At 38.7% G+C, this 24,073-nt stretch overlaps 2 protein-coding genes across 3 annotated transcripts in view; one reads left to right on the top strand and one right to left on the bottom strand.

Moving 5' to 3' along the window:
* The window catches only part of FANCB (FA complementation group B), a 28,733-nt gene extending 12,470 nt beyond the window's left edge, over positions 1–16,263 (bottom strand). Inside the window, exons 1-4 of the mRNA XM_004758874.3 lie at positions 16,155–16,263; positions 8,199–9,216; positions 3,294–3,446; positions 2,502–2,594 (exon numbers count right to left, since the gene is read on the bottom strand). Coding sequence (XP_004758931.1) covers positions 2,502–2,594; positions 3,294–3,446; positions 8,199–9,146 — 1,194 coding nt within the window. The 5' untranslated portion in view covers positions 9,147–9,216; positions 16,155–16,263. The remainder of the gene's footprint in view (positions 1–2,501; positions 2,595–3,293; positions 3,447–8,198; positions 9,217–16,154) is intronic.
* A 161-nt stretch (positions 16,264–16,424) lies between these two features.
* The window catches only part of MOSPD2 (motile sperm domain containing 2), a 61,757-nt gene continuing 54,108 nt past the window's right edge, over positions 16,425–24,073 (top strand). Inside the window, exons 1-2 of one of the 2 annotated variants that reach the window (XM_013059605.2) lie at positions 16,425–16,727; positions 16,889–16,958. In XM_013059605.2, coding sequence (XP_012915059.1) covers positions 16,719–16,727; positions 16,889–16,958 — 79 coding nt within the window. In that variant the 5' untranslated portion in view covers positions 16,425–16,718. The remainder of the gene's footprint in view (positions 16,728–16,888; positions 16,959–24,073) is intronic. The other variant, XM_004758875.3, reaches the window with a different exon arrangement.

Raw genomic sequence — 24,073 nt, forward strand, 5'->3', positions numbered from 1 at the left:
TTACAACTCAGCTGATGAGAATTTTTTATTTCAATGTATTTTTCGTTCATAGATAGGCTATTTGGTTATTTCCTGGGGATAACTGCTCACAATGTCTTATTTATGTGCTTAGTTATTCTGTGAGTGGTTCATTTTCTTTGAAAAATTACTAAGAGGCCTAGGATAAAATGTGTATTTTGAGAAAGGATTGTATGTTTGTTTCTGCCAGCTGTCTAGAGTACTACTGCTTTCAGTTAAACACAAATGCTCCCAGGGCAAAAGTATTAATAGTGTTCTCTGGTTCTCTCTGGGTTCCAGCCTCTACAGATTGGCCTGATAATTTATTCTTATATTTTCAGCATTTCGAAGCTTTTAGGGGAAATTTTAAAAACATATTTCAACTAATATTTTAACTGGTTTTTATCAGAAGACTTGGTCTAAATAAATTAGGTAACACATTACCTAATTTACCTCTACATTACCTCTACATTAGTAGAGGTAGAATTTCTGAAAGTCATACTTCATAAATGATTTTGGCAACATTCCTAAATCAGTATAAAGATCTACTGTTTTTTGACAGCCGCACGCTATTCCATACTTCAAGTATATTATAACTGATCTACCAAACACCTAATGATGGATATTTAAAATAACTGCATTTTGTCATCCTTAAATACTATGTAAACTTTCCAAAAAAATCGTCTTTGTTCATTGTACAAGTATATCCTTAGAACAGATTTCTAGAAGTAAAACTGCGAGCGTAAAAAGATATGTCCAATTCACATTTTAATTAACAATAATAAAATGTTGAGGTTGAGCCACTTTACATTCTTGAGAATACTATTTCAGAACGCATATCTACATTACGTAAGTTCATCCTTTGTCTCTTGTTACAATTTCTATTTACACAACTTGTCTTTTTATATGATTTATTTTGTCCAGAGAATCAAAGTTTTTAATGTATTGGTCTTTTCCTTTATGGTTCTATGCCCACTATGATATCTTACTATCTATTGACCACATTAATATTTCTGTTTAATAAGCATTTAGTAAATTCACTTTCATAATTAAAATAGTTGCAAAAAATTTCTTACAGAACCCTACAAAGTACAAATATTTACTATCTGGCCCTTTACAAAAAAAGTTTGCCTGGGATAGAGGAAAAAGTTAAATGACATACAAGGAAACAGACAAATCCACAAAAAGGGACAATTGGCCTGGCCTCCTCATTAGTATCATCGTAAGAAAGTGGGGAAAGGCATTATTCTAGATAAAAAGACCAAGAAGACATATAATAATCAAGTGCAGGTGTAAACTTTGACTAGATCCTGAAAAAAAGCATCTGTAAAAAACATTTTTGTGGTAATTAAAGATGTCGGAATATGGAAAGAGTAAATAAGAGTAAGAGATTATTATTAATTTTCTAACTGTAATAATAGTATGGTGTGTTTACATAAATGAATGTCCTTATTTTTTAGGCAATCCCTGCTAAAATACATAGGAGTGAAGTTATGATATTTGCAATTTTCAAATGGTTCTGCAAAAATGTACATACACACATGCATATGCATATAAAGCACAGATGAGAAAGATAGAATTTTTTTCAAAAGTACAAATAGTTAAATCCACATGAGGACTAGAGATAACTACAGTGTTGTTCTTTGAACTTTTCAGAATACTTAAAAATTTTCATGAAAGGGGTGCCTGAGTGGCTCAGTTGTTAAGCGTCTACCTTTGGCTGAGGTCATGATCCCAGAGTCCTGGGATCAGGCCCAGAGTCGGGCTCCCTGCTCAGCAGGGAGTGCACTTCTCCCTCTGCCCCTGCTCGTGTTCCCTTTACTGCTGTCTGTCAAATAAATAAACAAAACCTTTTAAAAATATTTTATGAATGAAAAAAGGCAGGTTACAAAAGAACATGGATCTTATAATCACATTTCTATGTAAATTTGCATATGTTCATTAAAAAATCTACAAGAATATACATGTCAAAGTTGTTAAAATGGGTTATATCTCAGTAGTGGACTCATAAGTAATTATTAGCTTCTTTTAAATATTTCTTTGTACAGTCTGAGTATTCTACAGGGACTATACATTACCTTCATACACTTTGAAAAAACCAAAAGCTCTTTTTCAGAGAGCTTTGTATGGAAAATTTGAGGGCAAACTGTTCATGTTTGGGACATGTTATGAGTCACTATATTTGATGCTCCTTTAAGAAATACTATGAATGTTAAGACCAGAAAGAAATATATTTTCAAAAGCGAGCTTCATATATTTTATGAGTATTATGAAATTTAGAATCCTACTACAAAAAGGTATCATTTTTAGATAATACATTTATAAGTAATGTCATAATACTTTTTACAGAGGTATTAAAAAGGCAACGATCCTTTGAATTATCATTTTTTTCTCAATCACTGTGTTGTTTACACATTAAGATCCTTTCTTTCAAGGTTCTTTGCATCTTTTAGAATAGCACTAACCCAAAAAAGCAAAAACAAAAAGCAAACATAGACACTAACTTTCAATCCTCTTTCCAGAGGTGGAACCATCATATAACGATTCCGTTCTTTGTCTTCAAATGACTCATCTTCATTGCAATCCAATGTTTTGTTCTAAGAAATTAAAAAAAAACACTAAAATGAAATTTGGAAATAAATTGAAAATTTATAAGATTAACAAAATACAATTAAAGTTTATCCAAAGGGCAGTTTTTCCCCATCACTTCTTGTAACTAGAAAAAACTACTAGTACTATTACCACCGACCTAACATTTATATACTGCTTCAAAAAGAACCAGCTTACTACATTTTTATAAAAAATCCCACAACTAAAGAAAGTAAGAATGATCTTCATTTTATTAAGGAAAAACACAGACTCAGATTATTTTATGCAGATCTGAAACTCCAGGGGTATTATTTCCCTTCTGTCCAAGATCTTAAGATATTATGAACTATTACTTCTTTTAATAAAGCAGGTTCATTTCATTTGACTCCTTAATTAATCCAATGTACCAGTGTTTATTGGTATAAAATGTGATTTTCAAAGCAATAATAAGTTAATTTACAATGTTACTATCACTATATTCCAAATTTACACCAAAAGCATAATTGTATAACATTTCCTGAAAGGGGATTCGATATATAATTTTAAAAATTCAATCTATGTATTTCTAAAGTTCAAAATGTTTACTGTAAGTATGAAATTATAAACATTGACACAGTGGGTCAAAAGCTTTAAAGCTTCAACTTTCTAAAATGGTTCTTTAAAAAAATCATTCTTAAAGTAATATATATTAAGTATACAGAACTTACTGAATAGTTCACGTAGCCAAGATCTGTTATTGTAAATGAACTCAGGCAATCTGAATTCAAGGACTCTTGAAAAAGTAGCAGTACTTGTTCACTTCCAGTTCCTATAAAGTCATCTATCAGTACTGATTTAATTTTTTCCCACTTAGCAGCAACCTGAAAGAAAGAGAGTAGAAAAGAAAAACAAAACCAGACGTGAAATAAACTGAATCCTTTTGGTGCATGTAGGTGTAATGTGTCCTCTTCACTCTTAAAACAGTAATGAAAATGGTAAACATTAAAAACTAAAGATATTGGGACACCTGGGTGGCTCAGTTGGTTAAGCAGCTGCCTTCGGCTCGGGTCATGATCCCAGCGTCCTGGGATCGAGTCCCACATAGGGCTCCTTGCTCGGCGGGGAGCCTGCTTCTCCCTCTGCCTCTGCCTGCCATTCTGTCTGCCTGTGCGCGCTCTCTCTCTCTCTCTCTCTGATAAATAAATAAAATCTTAAAAAAAACCCTAAAGATATTGGGGGATCGGACAACATAAAGAGTTATAACAGTTTTACAAACAGCAAGATACTGAAATTTAATGTTCTGTCAATGTTTGTCCAGGGTCTTTCATATTTCTGCTTTCTATATTAAGATTTTATTATGATTTATAAATTCTAAACTTCTCATGACTATTTTGGAAACTTTAGGTAATTAGAAGGTAGTGGTAAACACTCACAAATTCTCAAAGCAGAATAACTTTTCTTAATACACTAAACTCTGTTAGAAGAAAACAAAGCCGATATTAGGGACACAGGATGGGAGGGATCCTATTAGTGAGGCACCTAGAACCATCCTAGTCAATTGGAATGATTTGATCAGTTTATACCAGAACATGAGACCCCAAGTTTAAAACAGAAGACAACTTCGTAAAGGTCCATGAAGCTGAAAGCCTCCACATTGGTCCCCTGGAGAACTAACACCATGGGGATTAGCTACTCCTTCTCCCTTAGACAGAAAAGCTAAAACTCCCACTTAGAATCCTGGCAGTAGCACAGATAGATGATAGCGGGTGGCATGTATTAGAGCAAGACTGTAAGTAAGACTTCAATCTATATAACCAAATACTAATCTTTCCTATATCAGGCTGATTTGCAAAGCCAGGAGGTTTTATGCATGCAGGGAGAAAGCTTATTTGTATACCCATCTCCTCGCTTCCTCCTAGCCCCACCCCCACTCCCACCACGAGGATCAGGAACACAGTGAACTATGTGAAGACATTAGAGGTATGAAATGTACTCAACAGGGGCACTTGGATGGCTCGGTTGGCTGAACGCCCAACTCTTGATTTTGGCTTAAGTCATGATTTCAGGGTCATGAGATGGAGCCTGGCATCAGCTCTGCACTCAGTGGGGAGTATGTCTGAGATTTCTTTCCCTCTACTCCTCACCCCACTCTAATAAATTTTTTTTTAAGAAGAATGTGCTTGACAAGCAAACATGATAGAGCTATGTACTCATGTAAGCACACACACACACATTTATAATCTATAGCTCTAGAATAGTGCTGTCCAGAATATAGGAGAGAGACAATGTAAGGCATATATATTTAAATTTTCCAGTAGCCAATAAAAGAAAATTCTCTAGCAGCACTGAAAAGAAAAAAGGTGAAATTTTATATTTAATTTGATGTGCTATATCCAAAAATTGCATCATTTCAATGTAATGTTATCAATAAAATTATTAGATATTTTCCTATCATTTTTTACTAAGCCTGTAAATCTGGTGTGTATTTGACACCTATAGCACATTCCAATTCAGACCTGCCACATTTCAAATGTTGAATAACTACATGTGGCTAGATGCTATCATATTAGACAGCACACCCCTAGAACATACAAACCACTATCTGCAACATACCAATATCTGTTTTAGGTATACTTGACAATGATTCAGTTTCGAAATACCTACTACATAGATTCTGGTCAAAACTTACAGAGACAATTTCTACTCGAGAGAGAAAGCCTAAGAGAAAAGTTAATCATGCATTTGTCTAACTCAGCTCTGTTTCAAGTTCTATCACTCTCTATCAAGTTCTATTAAACATTATACCTGGGGCTTTTATGAAAGGCTGATCTGAGAACACGCTAACCTTGATTTTTAGTATTTATTCTAATTTATGTTTGTTTGCACTTTACCTGTCTTTTAAGCTGCCTTAATTCTTTTATAGAACAAGGTAGTAAAAGGATGGTTGGATGAATCCATAGCCAACCCAAAGTAAGATTGTATCTATTGTTTTTTCCCATTTGGGAGCAAAACTATCAGAGACACCATTTTATTATTCAATAATGTATTCACTTTATTATTCAAAACCTCTTACATAATACCACAAACAGTAAATCACTCTCAGAACTCAATGTTAGAAAAAAACTTCCCCTTGACAGTATGTTTCAATCAGTTGTAAAACCTGCTAAATTTGTTTTTTTGTCCTAACTACTAAACTAAGTATAATTCCTCAAAGAAAATCACTTCCCTTAACCCAGGTTTTCTGACATGGTCATCTCTCCTCCTCCTTAGTTTGTAGATTCTTAGCCTTTATTTCTGTTTTTAAAGTAACTGCATATTTTACCTTAATATATTTCTTAAGTAGGTGAATATAAATTTAACACCAAGGTTAAGGCAAGAGCTGCAAAATTCCCAGAGTAGCAAGGTTACCAAAGGAATTTATGAGCACTTAATTTGTGGATATCAGGGTGTAATTCCAGAGCTTTTGATACAGGGCATTTGAAAACAGCTTAGACATACAGAATCCCTGAAGAAGTAGCTTAAGAGGTGTGTCAGTAGGGACTTAGGTAAGTAACTTGTGCAAAGGATGATGGTGCGCTGTAGAGAAAGAAACCTAGAACACAGTTTCAAGGCAGGAAAGCCAACAGTATACAGGCTCACTTACAGAGTGGCACAGTATCCCTCTTTGGGTAAGGTGTTAGCAGCAGAGCTTTACAGCGTCCAAGCAGGCGACTCACTTACAGTGTATAAGGACAATATTACACTGAATTAATGAGGCACAAGGGGACTGTTTTTCCTTATCCGGGTGAATAAGGGACTTCAAAGGTCCAAGTCAATGACAACAGTCCTAGCCCTTGTATAACATAATAGCTACTTACTGAGCTTCTCCTGTGTGCCAAGCACTGTGCAAGACACTTTACAATGTCATTTTCTTTAATTCTCTGCTCTCAGAGACAGGAAAGGAGTTCACAAAAATTCAACACATTCCTTAAGGTAAGACAAGTAAGTGGCTCAGTTGGGATTTAAACCCAGGTTAAGTGAGCTCTTTCCATTACCCGGACCCCAATAAGGATTATAGGCCATGCTAGATGTTTCCCTGCTACCATTTTGGGAAAGGAAAAGAGAGTAGAGAAAGACAGAAAATGTTACTTTCCAAATCACCTTCAAATAAAAGTACAATATGCTTTTAAAAGATCGCTTTCGGGGCGCCTGGGTGGCTCAATGGGTTAAGCCTCTGCCTTCGGCTCAGGTCCTGGGATCGAGCCCCACATCGGGCTCTCTGCTCAGTAGGAAGCCTGCTTCCTCCTCTCTCTGCCTGCCTCTCTGCCTACATGTAATGTCTGTCGGTCAAATAAATAAACAAAATCTAAAAAAAAAAAAAGATCGCTTTCAAAATAAAATAGGGTACTTTTAAATTACTTTTCTTTGAAAAATTTAAATTTACTTATTTCTTTTAGAAAGAGAGAGCAAGTGCACACAGGGAGAAGAGCAGTGGGAGAGGAGAGAGAATCTTTTAAGCAGGCTCTATGCCCAGCGCAGAGCCTAACCCAGGGCTCAATGAGATCATGACCTGAGCCTAAATCAAGAGCTGCATGCTTAACTGACTAAGCCACCCAGGCACTCCTTTTGAGAATTTAAGTTCTGTATGTATCACAGAGGTTAAATATGGTTACATAACCCCTATAAACACAAAGGTGATTTACAAGGCAAAGCCTGATAAAACACAATTTCAACCTGATACTTTCATACACACAAACAGAAACACACAAAGTAATGATTCACCTAAAAAATGGATGGCCTGGTTGGTTAAGAGTCCAACTCTTGATTTTGGCTCTGGTCATGATCTCAGGGTCATGAGACAGAGGCTGGCATTGGATTCCACACTCAGCACGAAGTCTGCTTGAGATTCTCTCTCTCCCTTGCCCTCTGTCCCTCCCTCCACTCACACACTCTAACTAAATAAAATCTTGGGGTGCCTGGGTGGCTCAGTCAGTTTAGTGTCTGCCTTCGGCTCAGGTCATGATCCCGGGGTCCCGGGATCAAGCAGTGAGTCAGTCTCCCTACTCAGTGGAGAGGCTGCTTCTCCCTCTCCCTCTGCCTGCCACTCTACGTGCTTGTGAGCTCTCTCTCTCAAATAAATAAACAAATAAAATCTTTAAACAATAGAAATAGTTATATTAAAACAAATAAATATATAATAATTGTAGCTATATATTTATATATTTCTAAACAACTCAAAGTTTTTATGACTCAAAATGGCAAGGCAAAACCTTCATCAGGTAGTATTCAGATAACTTAAAGAAATAAGAATGATGCAATATATATGATTTTAAGTGCAGCACTAAAAATTGATTTGGATAATAAGACTCCAGGATAGGGGTGCATGGGTGACTCAAGTCATTTAAGTGTCTGCCTTCAGCTCAGGTCATGATCCTAGGGTCCTGGGACTGAGCCCCACACTGGGCTCCCCGCTCAGCAGGGAGTCTGCTTCACCCTTCCCCACCCCCACCCCACTGGTGCTTTCTCTTGCCATCTCTCTCCCCCCAAAAGAAACATTTTTTAAAAAGACTCCAGGATACACTCTCTGAAACATATAAATGTGTAAAAGGTCTAAGGCTACACCAATGGAATGATTTTAAGAATAAGTACTCTACCTGAAAGTTCTTTTTCCAAACGGCACAAGCATCACCAGACCTAAAGGATACGATGAAAAAGTCTCCTCTGCCTGAATCCATAAGTTGAACTGCACAAGGATCTCCAAATGGAAGCTGGCACACGCTTTTAGGAGTCCCATTTTGAAATAAAATCAGCTGATTCTTTCGAGTAAGGGCAATCAGAGACATTCTTAACTGATTGTTGACAATCTCAGTTGCACAGACATGCACATAAGTTATTACACTGGTATAAGCAGGAGGGATAATGTATGCATCACTTACTACTTCTTCATTTTCAAGGGAGTATACACAAAATTTGGTATTCCAAATTGCATAATCTGATTTTGAAAGCTTTTGAGTGGATCCTTCTTCAGATAAAAAACATGTCTTCGGTCCTAATAAAACCATACCTAGATTTTCAATCTCCCCTGCCCACTCAACAGAGGAAAAATTAAGAGACACAGTAATAACTTTGCCTGTTTGGGAAGAGATAGAGTAGAACGTTTTGACATGTCTCCATAAAACTAATGGACCATTAAGGACCCTTACACCATCCTTCAACTCATGGCTTAGTCTAAAGCTCAAACGCTTTTCAAATTTATTGGTACTGTGAAGAAATAGAAGAAAATATGTGAAGATGTTATTGTTTTTATTGCATTGTATCATGATATAAGGGAGATTAATTCCAGTTCTGAAATCGGACACACAGTTGCAACACATAATTTTTAAATCAGAGTTTTCTTCCTTTAACATAAAGGATCCAGTGGACTTCTGAACAAATGCTCTTGTTCTTCTGTCAAACACCATTCTCCTGACATGTAATACAGGTGTTTTTGCAGGCCCTTTACCTGCAAAATGTCCCTGAGACAGCTGAAAAATAAGGACTTCCCCATTATAACACAAAAGCATTTCTTGTTCCTTAGATGACACGGCTTGTTTGCTAGACATTCCACAATATCAAGTCTTTGTGTTGGTCCAATTTTCGAATGCAAATGGATTCCAGTTGATGCTTTTAAACCTAAAAATGTAATGAGAAAAACTACCATCAAGAAGGCAGTTGAAAACACACTTCTGCTAGAGAACTATTAAGTTTTATGAACATTTTAAAGCTTTTTATGCTATCTTAATAATGTTATACTTATCAAAAAAACTACATCCTAAATATCATCTTTGTACAGTTAAAAAACAGAGTTTACAAACAATGCAAATAACCACATCACAAAAGGTAACTGAATGTGTTAACAGCATCTATTAAAAGTTGTGGGTGGTCTGCTGAAAGTGCCTGAAGACGTTTTTCTGGTTTAGGGAATTTCTTAAGGGTTCCATTTCTGTCTCTCTTTCAAACCTAGCAACCTAATCTAGTTTTCCCATTTTCTTCCAACCTCACCCCTCTGCCATTTTTTACCCTGTTGACTCAAACCTGGCTTTTTTTTCTCTCACCCTTACACCCTCCACAATGACAACTGAGTAGTCAACAGCTCAGATTGACTGCTACCACAGCCCAGGCACTTGGGGTACTGCTTTCCTGAAACAGGAGCTCATACAGACTCTGTGGCCAAAGTAAATGAAAGAAAAACAAAGGATTCTATGCTCTAGTTTTAAAAAAATCTCCATAGGAGTAATAGAAATAAATATTAAATCATACTTCGCAAAAACAGTGCAGCTTTGGGACATTAAGTCATTATTCCTCTTACTAGAGGTATGACTTTGGCCAAGTTACTTAGTCCCTCTATGCCTCATATCCACCTATAATGGGGTGAAGTACTACCCCCACAAGGTATTGAAATTAACTAACTCACTTAAAATAGAACCTCACACACACATACACACACACACACACACATACATATACATACATACATATATATATATATATATATATATAGTGCTTGATAAAGCTTAGCTGCTACAGTTGTCCTTATCATCACCATGACCAGCTCTGGTTTATACAGTACCCAGCCTTTGAAACGTCAGTACAGTTGCATACTTAAGTTTGTGAATGCTGAAAGGTCCCTCTCCACTATAGATAACTCTAACTCATATTCCTTCTTTTCTCCCACTTGTGGATCATTTACACCAGAAAATTCAACTATTTCAGAAAACTACATCATTTGTAATTAAGTAATGTTTTCCTCTGCTGAATGAGAAACAAACTGCAAAGGCTTAGGTTTTGTTCTTTTATTATAAAAATCTACCAAGAGTCCAATTAGAAAAAAGTTACCACTGAACCATCTACAAATTTAACTTAATGTAGCGTTTTGTAGAAATGACTTTAATTTAGAGGCAATTCTATTAAAATGCAGACTTGATTAGTCAGCATCTACTTTCAAACTGGAGATTCTGTGGCTTATTGTCTAATTTCCAAATACATCATTTGTTGCGTTTTTTTAATTAAGATTTTTTATTTATTTGACAGCGAGAGGGAACACGAGCAGGGGGAGTGAGAGAGGGACAAGCAGGCTTTCTGCTGGGCAGGGAGACTGATGTGGGGCTCGATCCTAGGACGTGGGACCATGACCTGAGCAGATGCTTAACGACTGAGCCACCCAGATGCCCCCATTTGTTGTAGTTTTAAACGATGTTCACAAATTCTTTGAAATTCCTTCCATCAATTAATTCTTCTCTCCTTGAATGAGGGCTGGTCATTATGATTCACTTCTAGCCAACAGAATATGGCAGAAGGGACAACGTGAGACTTCCAAGACTGGGTCATAGAACATTGTGGCTTCCTTGTTGACTTGATCCTTGGATCACCTGCAAGAAGGGAAGCCACTTGCCGTATTATTAAGACACTCAGGCAGGCCCATGGAGATGTGTACACAGCAAGGAACTATAGCTTCCTGCCAATGGTCAGAAAGAGACTGGGGCCTTTTAACAACAGCCATGTGAGGGAGACTTCTTGGGATCAGATCTTCGATCTCCAGTCAAGCCTGCAGATGATTTAGCCCCTGGAGAGCTCCTGAATCAGAAGAACCAAGCTAAGCTGCTCCCAAATTCTTGATCCTCCGTAATTTTGAGATATGTTTGTTGTTTTAAGCTGCTAAATTTGGGAATTATTTGTTATACAGTAACAGATAAATACATTTCTCTATGGTAATTTGTTTAAGTTGATGATACTGTTTTTGAGAATTTCACGAAACCTATTACTTGAAGCAACTGGAGAAATTGTATAATACAAACTAGCAGAAGTCACTGGCTTACCGGTTTGTTGTTAGGCAATTAATGCAAAGATCTGGGACAAGAGGTATCATAAAGTAGTTTCAGCTTAAGGAGTAAAGAAGATAAGTAGGTAAATCAAAGGTGTGGCTTTTACTTATGAAACTATCTTTTAGTTTAAAGGTAATATTGTATTACAACAAAATGTATGAATAATAATTTATTTAAAATTTCCCACAGATATGTCAGGTCTCTCAGATTTTTAAAAGAAATTTCCTTTTTCAGCATTAAATGATACATGGTTCTTTTAGCATTAAAATGATATAATCTGGGGCATCTGGGAGGCTCAGTCAATTGAGAGTTTGTCTTCGGCCCAGGTCATGATCCCAGGGTCCTGGATTGAGCACCGCATGGGGCTCCCTGTTCAGCAGGGATCCTGCTTCTATCTGTGCCCCTCCCCCTGCCCGTGCTTTCTCTCTCTAATAAATAAAGAAAAATCTTAAATAAAATTATATAATCTGAGGTAAGTGTATAAGAACGTGTCTTTTACTACCTATTTGCATGAAAAGATTTTCATATTTCTTAAGTACTAAAAACAACCAAAAGTAACCTCTATACAGAAAAGGATTTTGGGAGAAATGTGTGACACCCTTAATAGAGAGATAAAGAATAACATTACAGAGATAAAGGGCTCAATAAACGAGATGAGAAACACACCTGACAAAATAAACAGCAGGCTGGAAGAAGCAGAGGAAAGAGTTAGTGGGCAGAGTAGAAGGCAGAGTAATGGAAATTAATCAAGCTAAACAAAAGAAAGAAAAAAGAATTCTGCAAAACAAGAACAGACTTGGGGAACTCAGTGACCCCCATCAAACAGAATAACATTTGTTATTTTACTATTAAATGCCACAACTAATGTTTAATCAACGCAATGCTCTGGTTCTCCAGTATCTGAATATGACAGGAGAATCTGATTGCTAAAAGGTCAGCACAATATCCCCCTTTACTAAACTCTAGAGTATGTACTGTTGCACCTTGATAAAGTTATGACTTAAGAAAATCAGACCTCTAACACTCTCTTCTTTCAATGCTACCAGCAAATAACTTAGAAACTACTATCTTCACTCTGTTCCAACTACCACTACAGTACTTCAGGCTTTCAACTCTCACTTAGGCTGATGTAAAAGCTTCTTAAATTGATCTTCCTTTCTCTAGGCTCTCCCCTCCAACTTAGCAATTTATTTATGCGACCTCACTTACTGTTCTAAAACACAAACTTGATCTGGAAACTGTCCCCTTCCTCAAAAACCTTGCATGGACCCTCTCCCCCTTCTCAACAGATATATATGTGAATTACTTCCTGGAAAGATTAGATGCTAAACACTGTGAACTGAACATACGAATGACACAGAGACAAAAGACTGCAACCCACTGTTATAAAGTTTATCATGGCATTCAAAGCCCTGTTATAATCCTAACCCATACTTGCAGCATGAGCTCTAGGCAAAATGCAAACTTATTCTCATGGATTTAGGTTCAAATAGATTTAAATGACTGTTTTATGAAAGGTCTTTATTATTGTTTTTTAAATTTTATTTATTTATTTGACAGAGATCACAAGTAGGCAGAGAGGCAGGCAGAGAGAGAGAGAGGAAGGGAAGCAGGCTCCCTGCTGAGCAGAGAGCCTGATGCGGGGCTCGATCCCAGGACCCTGAGACCATGACCGGAGCTGAAGGCAGAAGCTTAACCCACTGAGCCACCCAGGCGCCCCGAAAGGTCTTTATTTTAAAATACTAGTGCAAAACCATGCACATTTTAAATATAAGTTATTTAAAATTGATCACCTTCAGAGTTAAAAATTAGAAGTCATTAATATATTTACCTACTAAGAAAAATTTTTTTCCTCAAACTTTCTATAATATCAAGGCTTACTGAATTTGCATACCTGTGTACATTTTATTTTATACTGATGCAACATCTGTTTTAAGAGTAAGAGTTCGTAGCATATGTTCATTAAAAAAACCTTTGAGCATATGGAATAAATGCTGATTTTATTTTTTTAGATAAAAACAGTATGGAAACAAATGAGACTAAGGTCAATTTAGAGGTTCTAAGACCACCATAAACAAGCCCTGATTAATCAAACCCTGATTATCAGGGCACCAGACTTACTATTCCAGCCTGTTGGTCATCTGACTTTTTACTTATCCTTACAACAGTGGCTTACACCTTTACGACAGAAAACAAACAAACAAACAGGTAACTCAAACCGGTTAAGTTTTACCTCCTATTGTAGCTAATGGGGTGGGGAAGGGGTTGGAAGATTATTTATAAAATACTACATAATTAAATTGAGTTTTTCCTGTTCTGTATTACCATACATCATAGGTGATTGTATATATTTTGTACATAAAAAGACAATAGATGAGTATACTGGGGAAATAATACATGCTGAGAGAAATACAATAGATTGGCAATAGATTATCACTCTAATCCACTCTTCCCTACCAGCAGATAAAATCTAAAAATGTCTCTAAGAAACTGTATCAAGCATGGCAATAGAAAGTATCTTTGGAAAAAAAGGTAGAATTAAGATACTCAAATAAAAATTTCAAAAAAACCTAAGACCTCAAAACCTCAAAAGAAAACCCAAGAATACTAAACATTTTATAAGCATAATACGGATAGATGGACTTTTCACAACCTTTAGGACCTTATTTACCTAAGTAAATTAACTTGGCTACAGAGTAGGTCTGCTGTTAAAAACGTTTTTCTACCTATATAACTGGAAATCATTTGTTGGAACCTACCCATAATCAAGCTCCATTTTCCCTTTTCCAACAACGCTTAGGGTATCTGAGAAGTAGGTGAACACAGGGGAATGGTGAGGCACTAAGAGAATTAGGAAAGACTACGTTAAAGGTTTGCTGTGTCAACCTAAGGACTTCTCACTTTATCTGAATAGTGATACATCACTGAATGATTTCAAAGACAGAAATCACAGGACTGTACTTCTGAATGACAAAGATCCTGGTGACAGTATTGAAGATGGGGGTAAGGTGAGAAGGGAGGCAGAGCCGATCAATTAGGAGATAATTATGAGTTCTTAATTAAAAGATGTGCCTTTGGAAGGCAACTTGGCAAGTCACCTGAAATACATATATCCAGCAATTTCATTTCTAGATATGAACCCAGAGAAACAATCTTACATACTAATGTACAAAGACATTGCTCTAGAATATTCATTGTGCTATTGTTTGTAACAGCAAAAAAGAAACTTCAATGACCATCAATAGAGGAATGAACAAATACAAATGGAATATCGTACTACAGTTAAAAATGAATCAGATTGGGGCACCTGGGTGGCTCAGTGGGTTAAGCCTCTGCCTTCAGCTCAGGTCATGATCTCAGGGTCCTGGGATCGAGCCCCACATCAGGCTCTTCGCTCAGGAGGGAGCCTGCTACCCCCTCTCTCTCTGCCTGCCTCTCTGCCTACTGGTGATCTCTGTCAAATAAAGAAATATAAATCTTAAAAAAAATGAATCAGATCTATGTATATACCACCATGGCTTAATTTCAAAAATCAAATGAAAAAAAAAAAACTGAGTTGCAGAAAAATGTATTCTGTGGTACATTATGTATCTAAATCAAAACACATAAAACGACATTATGTATTTTCTGTTTACCTACAAAGGCTACATTCCCTGAGTGCTTCTCTGCCAGGTACCATTCTAAGCACTTTGGACTCATTTATTTCTCACTACATTCTTATGCTATAGGCACTGTTATCCCATTCTACAGATGGGGAAATTGAGGCATGGAGTTTAAGAATCTTCTCAAAGGCCTAAAAATAGGAAGTGACAGAGCCAGGATTCAAACCCAGGCAGCCCTGTCCAAAACTTAAAGAGCAAAGATTCTGTAAAGATTCATGCTAAATTCCAATGACTATTTATTCTGGAGAAGGGGAGAGATATCAGGTAGGAGAGTGGAGCCAGAAGGAGATTTCAGCTAGAGCTGCAATGTTGTTTTTTAACAATGTATTCAATTATTTTTAAACAATATGTCCATTTCCCCCCATAAAAATCTGTAGCATATTAAAAAAAAGTCTCGGTCAAAGATGCTAAAGTGTCAAACACGGTTGACTGTAGATGGTGAAAATATGGGGACTTTTCTTCCTGCAATTTCTCTGTAGTTTTTATTATCTTCCTTTTTTTTTTAAGCCCTGTATTGAATCGTTTGAATGCAAAACGACTTCCTTTCACTACTTTAGCCAACAACTACAGAATTGTTCCAGTGCCTTATAAACCTAAATCTTTCTGAAGTTTGGCACTTAATGTCATTGCACTGGATAACTGTCAGAGGGGCCCCCCTGTGCGTTGCAGGCTATTTAGCGATACCTACTAGTTGCCAGTATCAGGCCACATCCGGGTTGTGCCAACCAAAAACATCTCCAGACACTGCTAAATGTCCCCTGCGAGACAAAATTGCCCCAAGTTGAGAACTGCCCCAGTTCATAAACTTTTAAGATGCTTTGCACCTTTTAAGTTTATATAACTGCTTTAGTTTAAGGATTTCAAAAACATGATCCTTGTTAAGTTTCTCACACTCCAAGTGGGAAAGATGCGGCGAGGGTGAAGAAAGCTTCAAGCGAAATAATCCTATACAGCAAGGACATGATGCACATAGGCCGCGGCACACTCGTTTCCATCCCCTTAATCCACAAAGACGGGAACCAACCCAGCTCTGCCGCCCAGCCCCGCGAAGGCCAGGTAGGGGTAAGGGACGACTGGCCAGCCCTACCTCACTGCGCGAGGCCCTGCGTCCCAGGGCCGCCACTTTCCCGACTCCCTACGCGGGCGCGGGGTCCCTCCGCTCCAAACCTCCCGCCCGCGCGCTGCATCCTGGGAGATCCCGGCTGGAGGCTGCGCCGAAAGCGGAGGAGGCGGAGCCTGCCGAACCTTCCCGGAGACGGTTGCCAAGGGAGGCTAAGGGGGCGGGGCCTCCAGGGAGTGTTGTGAAAGCGAAGGGCAGGCGGGGCTTCTTAGGGCGGAGCTCCGCGCGGGAAGCTCCCATGACCCGGCGGTAGGCGGAGGCGGGCCCGCAGTGCAGGGGACGTCGGGGGAGCGGAGCCCAAAGGAGAAGCTAATGGAAAGCCCGGCTGGGGCCTGGTTCCGCCTCCAGACCCAGGCGGCCACAGTGGATTGGACAACGCAGCGACGCTTCCGCCCGCCTCCCGGTGTCACGCGACCGTCCCCACCTCCCGCCCTTCTCTCTTTACCTCCCGGCCCGCCTGGCCAGTGATGAGATATTCGGACAGGTGGAGAAGTGGACACGGCGATCGAAATCACGTCCACGACCGCGACCATGACCGAGGTGAGGAGGCACCCACGCCGCTGCCGGCCCCCCCGGCAGACCCGGAAGCTTCCTCTGAAGCCCGGGGGCTCTGCGCCCAGGTGTAGGTGGGTTGGGCTGGGCTGAAGGGAAGCGGGGTGGTGCGCGTGGTGTCTAAGCGTCCCTTCGTGTCTCCCTTTCAGTATCACGCCCAGAATAAAGCCAAGCTCATTTCTGAGACCCGACGGAGATTCGAAGCCGAATACGTGACAGGTGGGTACCGCGTTCTCGCTGTTGAGGCAGGTGTGCATGAGTGTCCCCAACTTTCCAATTTCCAAAGGTGTTTGCAGGTGTCTTTGGGAGGCTTTAGGGACCATTTCGACCCTCACTGTAATGATGCCCTGCACGTTTCCAAGGTTTTCTTTAACATAACACGCCATGCACACTGCTCCCAACTGGTCAGGTGATACGCCCGTTGCTTCCTAAAGGGTTAATGTAAGCTGGAAATTGGTCAGTTTCTAGCATCTCGAGTTCGTGGAACTTGAAGGACACTTTCAAGGCCCATGGTACAGGTGACACTGCCCAGTGCACGGTTTTCTGCTGACCTTTCACCAGCAACAATAGAGAAAAAGAATCTGGAAACCGCCATAATGCTATTCACGTGTACTTAATTGGGGATACAAATTCCTTGGATATTTTACATAATTCCTCTTCATACAACCCAGTATGCTACCCACGGAGTAGGCTTTTCCAGGGCTGGAACAAGTTCTCTTTCATCCCACACTGTACCTAGACAAAGTACCTGTGAGTCCAGAATTGATTTATTGGTTGAACATTATGTGTTCATATGGTTGAACAGATGTCCCACATACTTGAAACTGATGATTTAATCCTTGTACAGTAATTTTTAAAACCTTCAGGATGATTTTATCATAAATATGAAATATTGAATCCTGGCCCTGCCACTTAATAGCTTAGTTGTCTTTTCTAAGCCCTGTTTCCTTATCTGTGAAATATGAATAATTAGGTTAAGAGGAGTAACTGAAAAAACACAGATCAAACTTTCTAGCATGGGGTTAACGTATTGTAGGCTCTCAATGAATATTTTGTCCCAAGTTGATTTGGTTGCTGTGGAAGGGTTTAAGCTTCTGCATCTTAAATTCAGTGCCCTGTAGAGATTCTCTGCAACTTTAAACTGCCCTAGATTAAATGTCAATGATGACCTAGAACAAGTAAGGAAATGTGTTCCAAGTAACCTGGTCAGTAAATCTGTTCATCCTGTCAGTTTTCTTCCCATCCCAAACTTTGCACCAGAGAGTTGCAAAAGCACTTGATTCACGTTTAGCCCAGAGATCTCATTTAAATAATATAGGTGGTTCCAGTAAAAAGATTGCTTTCTATAGAAATGTTCTTATACTTACATGGTTTATAGTATTTTAAGAACCCAGAACCTGACCTAATGGGCTAGTGTCTTCCCATTAGTCAGGTACTCATGCCCAATGGAGGAAGCAGGATATATGTATACGTGTGTGTGTAGTTATGCAAGTTTAGCAATAGATAAGATCTTAAAAGTTATCTTGGTCCAGCCTTCTCCTCTTTAAAATGAAGAAAGTAAGATCTAGAGAGATTAAGTGATTCACTCTGAATCCTTGGTGTTAATGGCTAGGACTTGGGCTAGTTTTCTGAATTTTGCTGTAGGGAAAATCTTTTGGCAACACCATCATGTTGCCTTAGATCATGTCACTCCCCAACTTAAAACTCTTCAATACATTCCCACTGTGTTTAGAATAAAAATCTCAATTATTAAAAATTTTTTTAAGGATTTTATTTATTTATTTGACAGAGATCACAAGTAGGCAGAGAGGCAGGCAGAGAGAGAGAGAGGAGGAAGCAGGCTCCCTGCCTAGCAGAGAGCCTGATGCGGGACTCGATCGCAGGACTCTGAGATCTTAAGCTGAGTCGAAGGCAGAGGCTTAACCCAGTAAGCCACCCAGGCGCCCAAGAATCTCAATTCTTTATGGTGGCCTACAGTGCAGGGCCATATATGCTGAAGCTCATGCCCGCCCTTACATCCTAATTTGTAACCACTCTCTCCGCTTAGTACAGATTTCACCACTGCCCACAGTAAGAAACATATCACACATTATAACACATAGCAATCCCTCACATACTTACACATGCACACATAACTGGAACAAAAGTTCCTTAAAGAATATTTATTCAGAAAACCCATGACCCCTGTTGCAGTGACCCACAAAATTGACATCACATCCTATATGACCCAGGGTTTGAAAAACATGACCAGCCACACTGCTTCTTTTATGTTCTTCAAACAGACTGAATCTGTTTTTATCTTGGGACCTTTCCACTTCTCTTTGTTTGGGAGGCTCTTGCCCAGATAGTGTTCATGGCTAGGTCCTTTTTTTCTTTTCCATCTTGGTTTAAATGTATCTCAGAGGCCTTTGCTGATTACTGAATAGCCTCGCTGTCTTGTTTGTTTTGTCCCCTTTACAGCTCTTACCATAACCGGTAATTATTGTGTTCATTTGTTTACTTATTGTTCATTTCCTCCAGTAAAATGTATATGGGTCTGGGGAAGCCAGGGCAAGGACTGACTCACTTCTGTATACTTAGCACAGTTTTCAATATAAACTTAATATAGCAATGCTTAAATATATACATAGGAAGATTAATCTGAGTCTGCCTTATGAGTTGTCCTAATTGGTTCCCCATCCCATTTCCCCACCCCCCGCAAAGTCTGGCAAAGAGCAGCCCTCGCAATATGTTTCATAAAGACAAGCATTATTTCCAAGTAGAGCACTCTATGGCATTAGCTATAGAAAGGGTTTTGTTGTTAAATATACACACATGGGTTCGTGTGAATGGGTTACCTGCACAGCTGTTGTAAATACTAATTTAATTAATTTAAAGACTTGAATGGGAAAGGAGAAACCTGCAAAGACTTTTCTACCTTGTTTCCTGAGATACTGCATCAGGTAAAGGTAAAGTAGGCAAGGGGTAAAAAGGGATTTTGGTCTGCCTGTATTCACCCTTTCAAGTTTACTTTTTAGAAATTGACTCAAGTGCTTAGAGAACCTGCACTTTCCCGATTCCTCTTTCATTTCACCCTTTCTGTTGTCACTAACAATATTTTGTTTCAAAAGACGCGTAAGGCTGACTTAAGCAAACAAACATGACGTTTTTCCTAAAAGAAAATATTATCTGCAAATACATCACTTTAAGCACTAGCTATACTCCAGAAACTCTTTTGGAGGTAGGTACTTGGGAATTCCAAGCACATTTTTGTTTCCATAGGAATTAAGTTGCCAATTATGGATAGATTTGTAGCTGTCAGAAAGAATAAAAGTTCATAATTGTTTTATGCATTACAAGTGGTCCTTTTTTCCCTCACTGTTTCTGTGAGAAATTCCATGCTGAGTCTCAAATGAGAAACATTTCCCATTCTCTCTTCCTCCTTCTGGTGGCCAAGGCAAGAGACTACTCCCTTGTGACAGTAATTTATTTGGTTCCTCAAATACTCATTATGTGCTTAATTCTGAAAGTAGTGTGTCCTTACTAGAGAAAGAACTGAAGAAGGATAGAGCCCCTTCCTGAACTACTACACTCTAGTAGAGGCATTAAGACAGAGCTAACTGTTAGAATTCAGGAAAATTGTATCAAGAGGAATAAGTGCTAAAATCATTTTTGTAGAAGTCAAAGACAAGGAAAAAAATCACACGTGGTTGGGGTGATTGGGTTAGCACCAAGTGAGAAAACAGAAAAGGTGGAACTTTGGAAAATGGTAGAACTTGGGAAGGTAGAGAATGTGATCCAGATGGATCAAAAAGTCTGAGCTAAGGCGCTGTAGTGAGCAGGTACAGGGCATGTTCAGGAAGCCATGGGAAGTCCGCTTTGATGAGCTCTAAGAGGAGGGTAAGCACACCTGCTGAAAACAGTGGGAATGCAGTGTAGAGAGCTTTGAACAAAAACGATGTTTGTACTTCAGTGAGTTTGGAGAGCAGTTGAGGGATTGGTGTGTTTTCTTATTTTAGGTTTGTTTCTTGACTTTACAAGTGTATGAATTCATTTGAATAAATTTGGATGATACCAGAAAAGCCAGAAAAGTCTCCCATAAGCTAACCATCCAGAGATAGCTCTGCTAACAATGGAGGCATTTTTTTTTTCCATTTGGTTTTTGGTTTTATTCTTAATGGGCTCCACACCCAGCATTCAGCCCAGCAGGGGGCTTGAACTCACGATCTTGTGACTGAGACCTGAGTTGACATCCAGCTGGGACACTTAACCAACTGAGCCCCCAGGTGCCCTCTCTATGTTTTTTTTTCCCTGTATGTTAAAAAGTACTTAAAAGACTATCGTGTATGTAATTTTAGGGCTTGCATTTTATACTTGACATGATCAAGTTTATTTTCCCTAGATTGATGAAGTAAATAGTGTTTTTACATTACTGTTTAATACTCAGCTCTGTAAAAAGAGCATTTTCTTTTAAATACTTCCTATTTGGATATTTATATTCCTTCCAGTTTTTTGTGCAGTAGTTCAGATTGTTTCCTTAAGATTCATGTCTAGAACCAGAATTATTGGTTTCAAGAGTATGAATATTTTTAAGACACTTCATGTATGTGCTACCTTTTCCTCCCCAGAAGTTGCACCAAGCTTCATTCCCACCAGCACATGTGATAGTGTTAGTCTTACCACAGCCTTACCCACGTGCGGTGTCATTACTCCTTAACTGATGGTTCTTTGTTTTAGTTTGCATCCTGGTTGCTAGTGAGAGTAAATTTCTTTTCAGATACTTACATCGGTTTGTAGTTCACATTTTTTTTTTCATTACTATGGCTTTTTAAATTGGTTTGGGCTTTTCTTATTTATGTCACTTTCACTTTTTTCATTTCTAAAAATTTTTTTTATTGTGTGATGTTAATCACTGTAAAATACATCATTAGTTTTCAATGCAGTGTTCCAAGATTCATTGTTTATGTACAACACCCAGTGCTCCATGCAATCCGCACCCTCCTTAATACCCATCACCGGGCTCACCCATCACCCCACTCCCCTCCCCTCTAAAACCCTCAGTTTGTTTCTCAGAGTCCACAGTCTGTCATGCTTTGTCTCTCCCTCCAATTTCGCCCAATTCACTTTTCCTTTCCTTCTCCTAAAGTCCTCCATGTTATTCCTTATGTTCCACAAATAAGTCAAACCATATGATCATTGACTTTTCTCTTCTTGACTTATTTCACTCAGCATATCTCCTCCAGTCCCATCATGTTGATACAAAAATTGGGTATTCATTCTTTCTGATGGCTGAGTAATATTTCATTGTATATATGGACCATATATTCTTTATCCATTCATCTGTTGAAGGGCATCTCAGCTCTTTCCACAGTTTGGCTATTGTGGACATTGCTGCTATGAACACTGGGGTACATATGGCCCTTCTTTTCACTCTATCTGCATCTTTGGGGTAGATTACCCAGTAGTGCAATTGCAGGGTCATAGGGTAGCTCTGTTTTTATTTTTTTGAAGAATCTCCACACTGTTTTCCAAAGTGGCTGCAACGACTTGCATTCTCACCAACAGTGTAAGAGGGTTTTTCTTTCTCCACATCCTCTCCAACATTTGTTGTTTCCTGCCTTGTTCATCTTTGCCATTCTAATGCCTGGTGTAAGGTGGCATCTCAGTGTGGTTTTGATTTGAATCTCTCTGACGGCTAATGATTATGAACATTTTTTCGTGTGTCTGTTAGCCATTTGTTTATCTTCATTGGAGAATTGTCTGTTCATGTCTTTTGCCCATTTTTGTCATGATTATCTGTTTTTTGGGTGTTGAGTTTGAGAAGTTCTATATAGATCTTGAATAACAGCCCTTTGTCTGTAGTGTCATTTGCAGATATCCCTTCCCATTCTGTGGGTTGCCTCTTTGTTTTGTTGACTGTCGTTTGCTGTGCAGAAGCTTTTGATCTTGATGAAGTCCCAAAAGTTCATTTATGCTTTTGTTTCCTTTGCCTTTGGAGACATGTCTTGAAAGTTTTTTCATGTTTCCAATTTATTCAAAACTACTCATTCCTTTGTGGTTTCTTTCATTGCCATTAAATAATTTTCTCTCATTTGATAATTTCCTTTTAATTTTTGCTTTTTCTTGGTTTATTATTTTTTACAATTTGAAATATCTTTTAAGTACAGATTATATGAAATATTAATAAAGTGAACACCCATGTACTTAACACTGCCATTCAGGAGCATTTGTGTCCTGCATTTGGTGTTACTCATTCTCTTGCTTTTCATTAGCTTTACTGTCTATGATGTATTCTTCACCAGTACTTTATTAAGTTTAGCTGTTTTTGAACTTTAAGTGAAAGCTGAATGTAGGAGCACCTGGATGGCTCAGTGGGTTAAGTCTCTGCTTTCGGCTCAGGTCATGGTCTCAGGATCCTAGGATGGAGCCCTGCATCAAGCTCTCTGCTCAGCAGGAAGTCTGCTTCCCCCTCTGTATCTCTGCCTGCCTCTCTGCCTGCTTATGATCTCTCTCTCTCAAATAAATAAATGAAATCTTTAAAAAAAAAAAAAAAGCTGGGGTGCCTGGGTGGCTCAGTGGGTTAAGCCTCTGCCTTCAGCTCAGGTCGTGGTCTCAGGGTCCTGGGATCGAGCCCCACATCAGGCTCTCTGCTCAGCAGGGAGCCTGCTTCCCCCCCTCTCTCTGTCTGCCTCTCTGCCTACTTGTGATCTCTCTGTCAAATAAATAAAATCTTAAAAAAATAAAAAAGCTGAATGTATTTTCCATGACTTGATTCTGCTACTCAAGAGTCATTTGTATTGTCTAACATAAGTATAATTGATTGCTTTTGATAGCTGCATAGTAGTGCATGGAATGAAAATATTGGCTGGTGAATTTGGGGTTGTTTCTAGGCTTTGCTATTATGTGCAGTGCAGCTACAAACATTTTTAAACATGTCTGGTGCCTAGACTTCCTCTAGGGCAGTGGTTCTCAAAGTTGGTCCAGGAACTGTAGTTCCTTCATACCATTTCAAGGAGCTTGAGCTGTCAAAACAACTTTTATAACACCAAAGCATCATTTTCCTTTTTCACTGTCATTCTCTCACAAGCATACAATAGCGTTTTCCAGAGGTTGCATGGCATGTGGTGATGTCCTTGCTCTGACAGCCATTAGGATATGTGCTTATGTGTTCTCATGTTTAAAACTTTTCTCAGTTCCAATACCCAATAGAATAACTACTGGTAAATATAACCCATATAAACAAACAAAAACCCTTTGGAGTCTTCAGTTATTTTTAAGAGTGTAAAAGGGGTCCTGAGACAAGAAGTTTTGAGGACTGCTGCTCTAGGGTTTGCACCCAACAGTGAAATGTGTGG

The sequence above is a fragment of the Mustela putorius genome, unplaced genomic scaffold (genome assembly GCF_011764305.1).
Source record: "Mustela putorius furo isolate JIRA1106 unplaced genomic scaffold, ASM1176430v1.1 tig00003836_pilon_pilon_pilon, whole genome shotgun sequence".
Classification (NCBI taxonomy): Eukaryota; Metazoa; Chordata; class Mammalia; order Carnivora; family Mustelidae; genus Mustela; species Mustela putorius.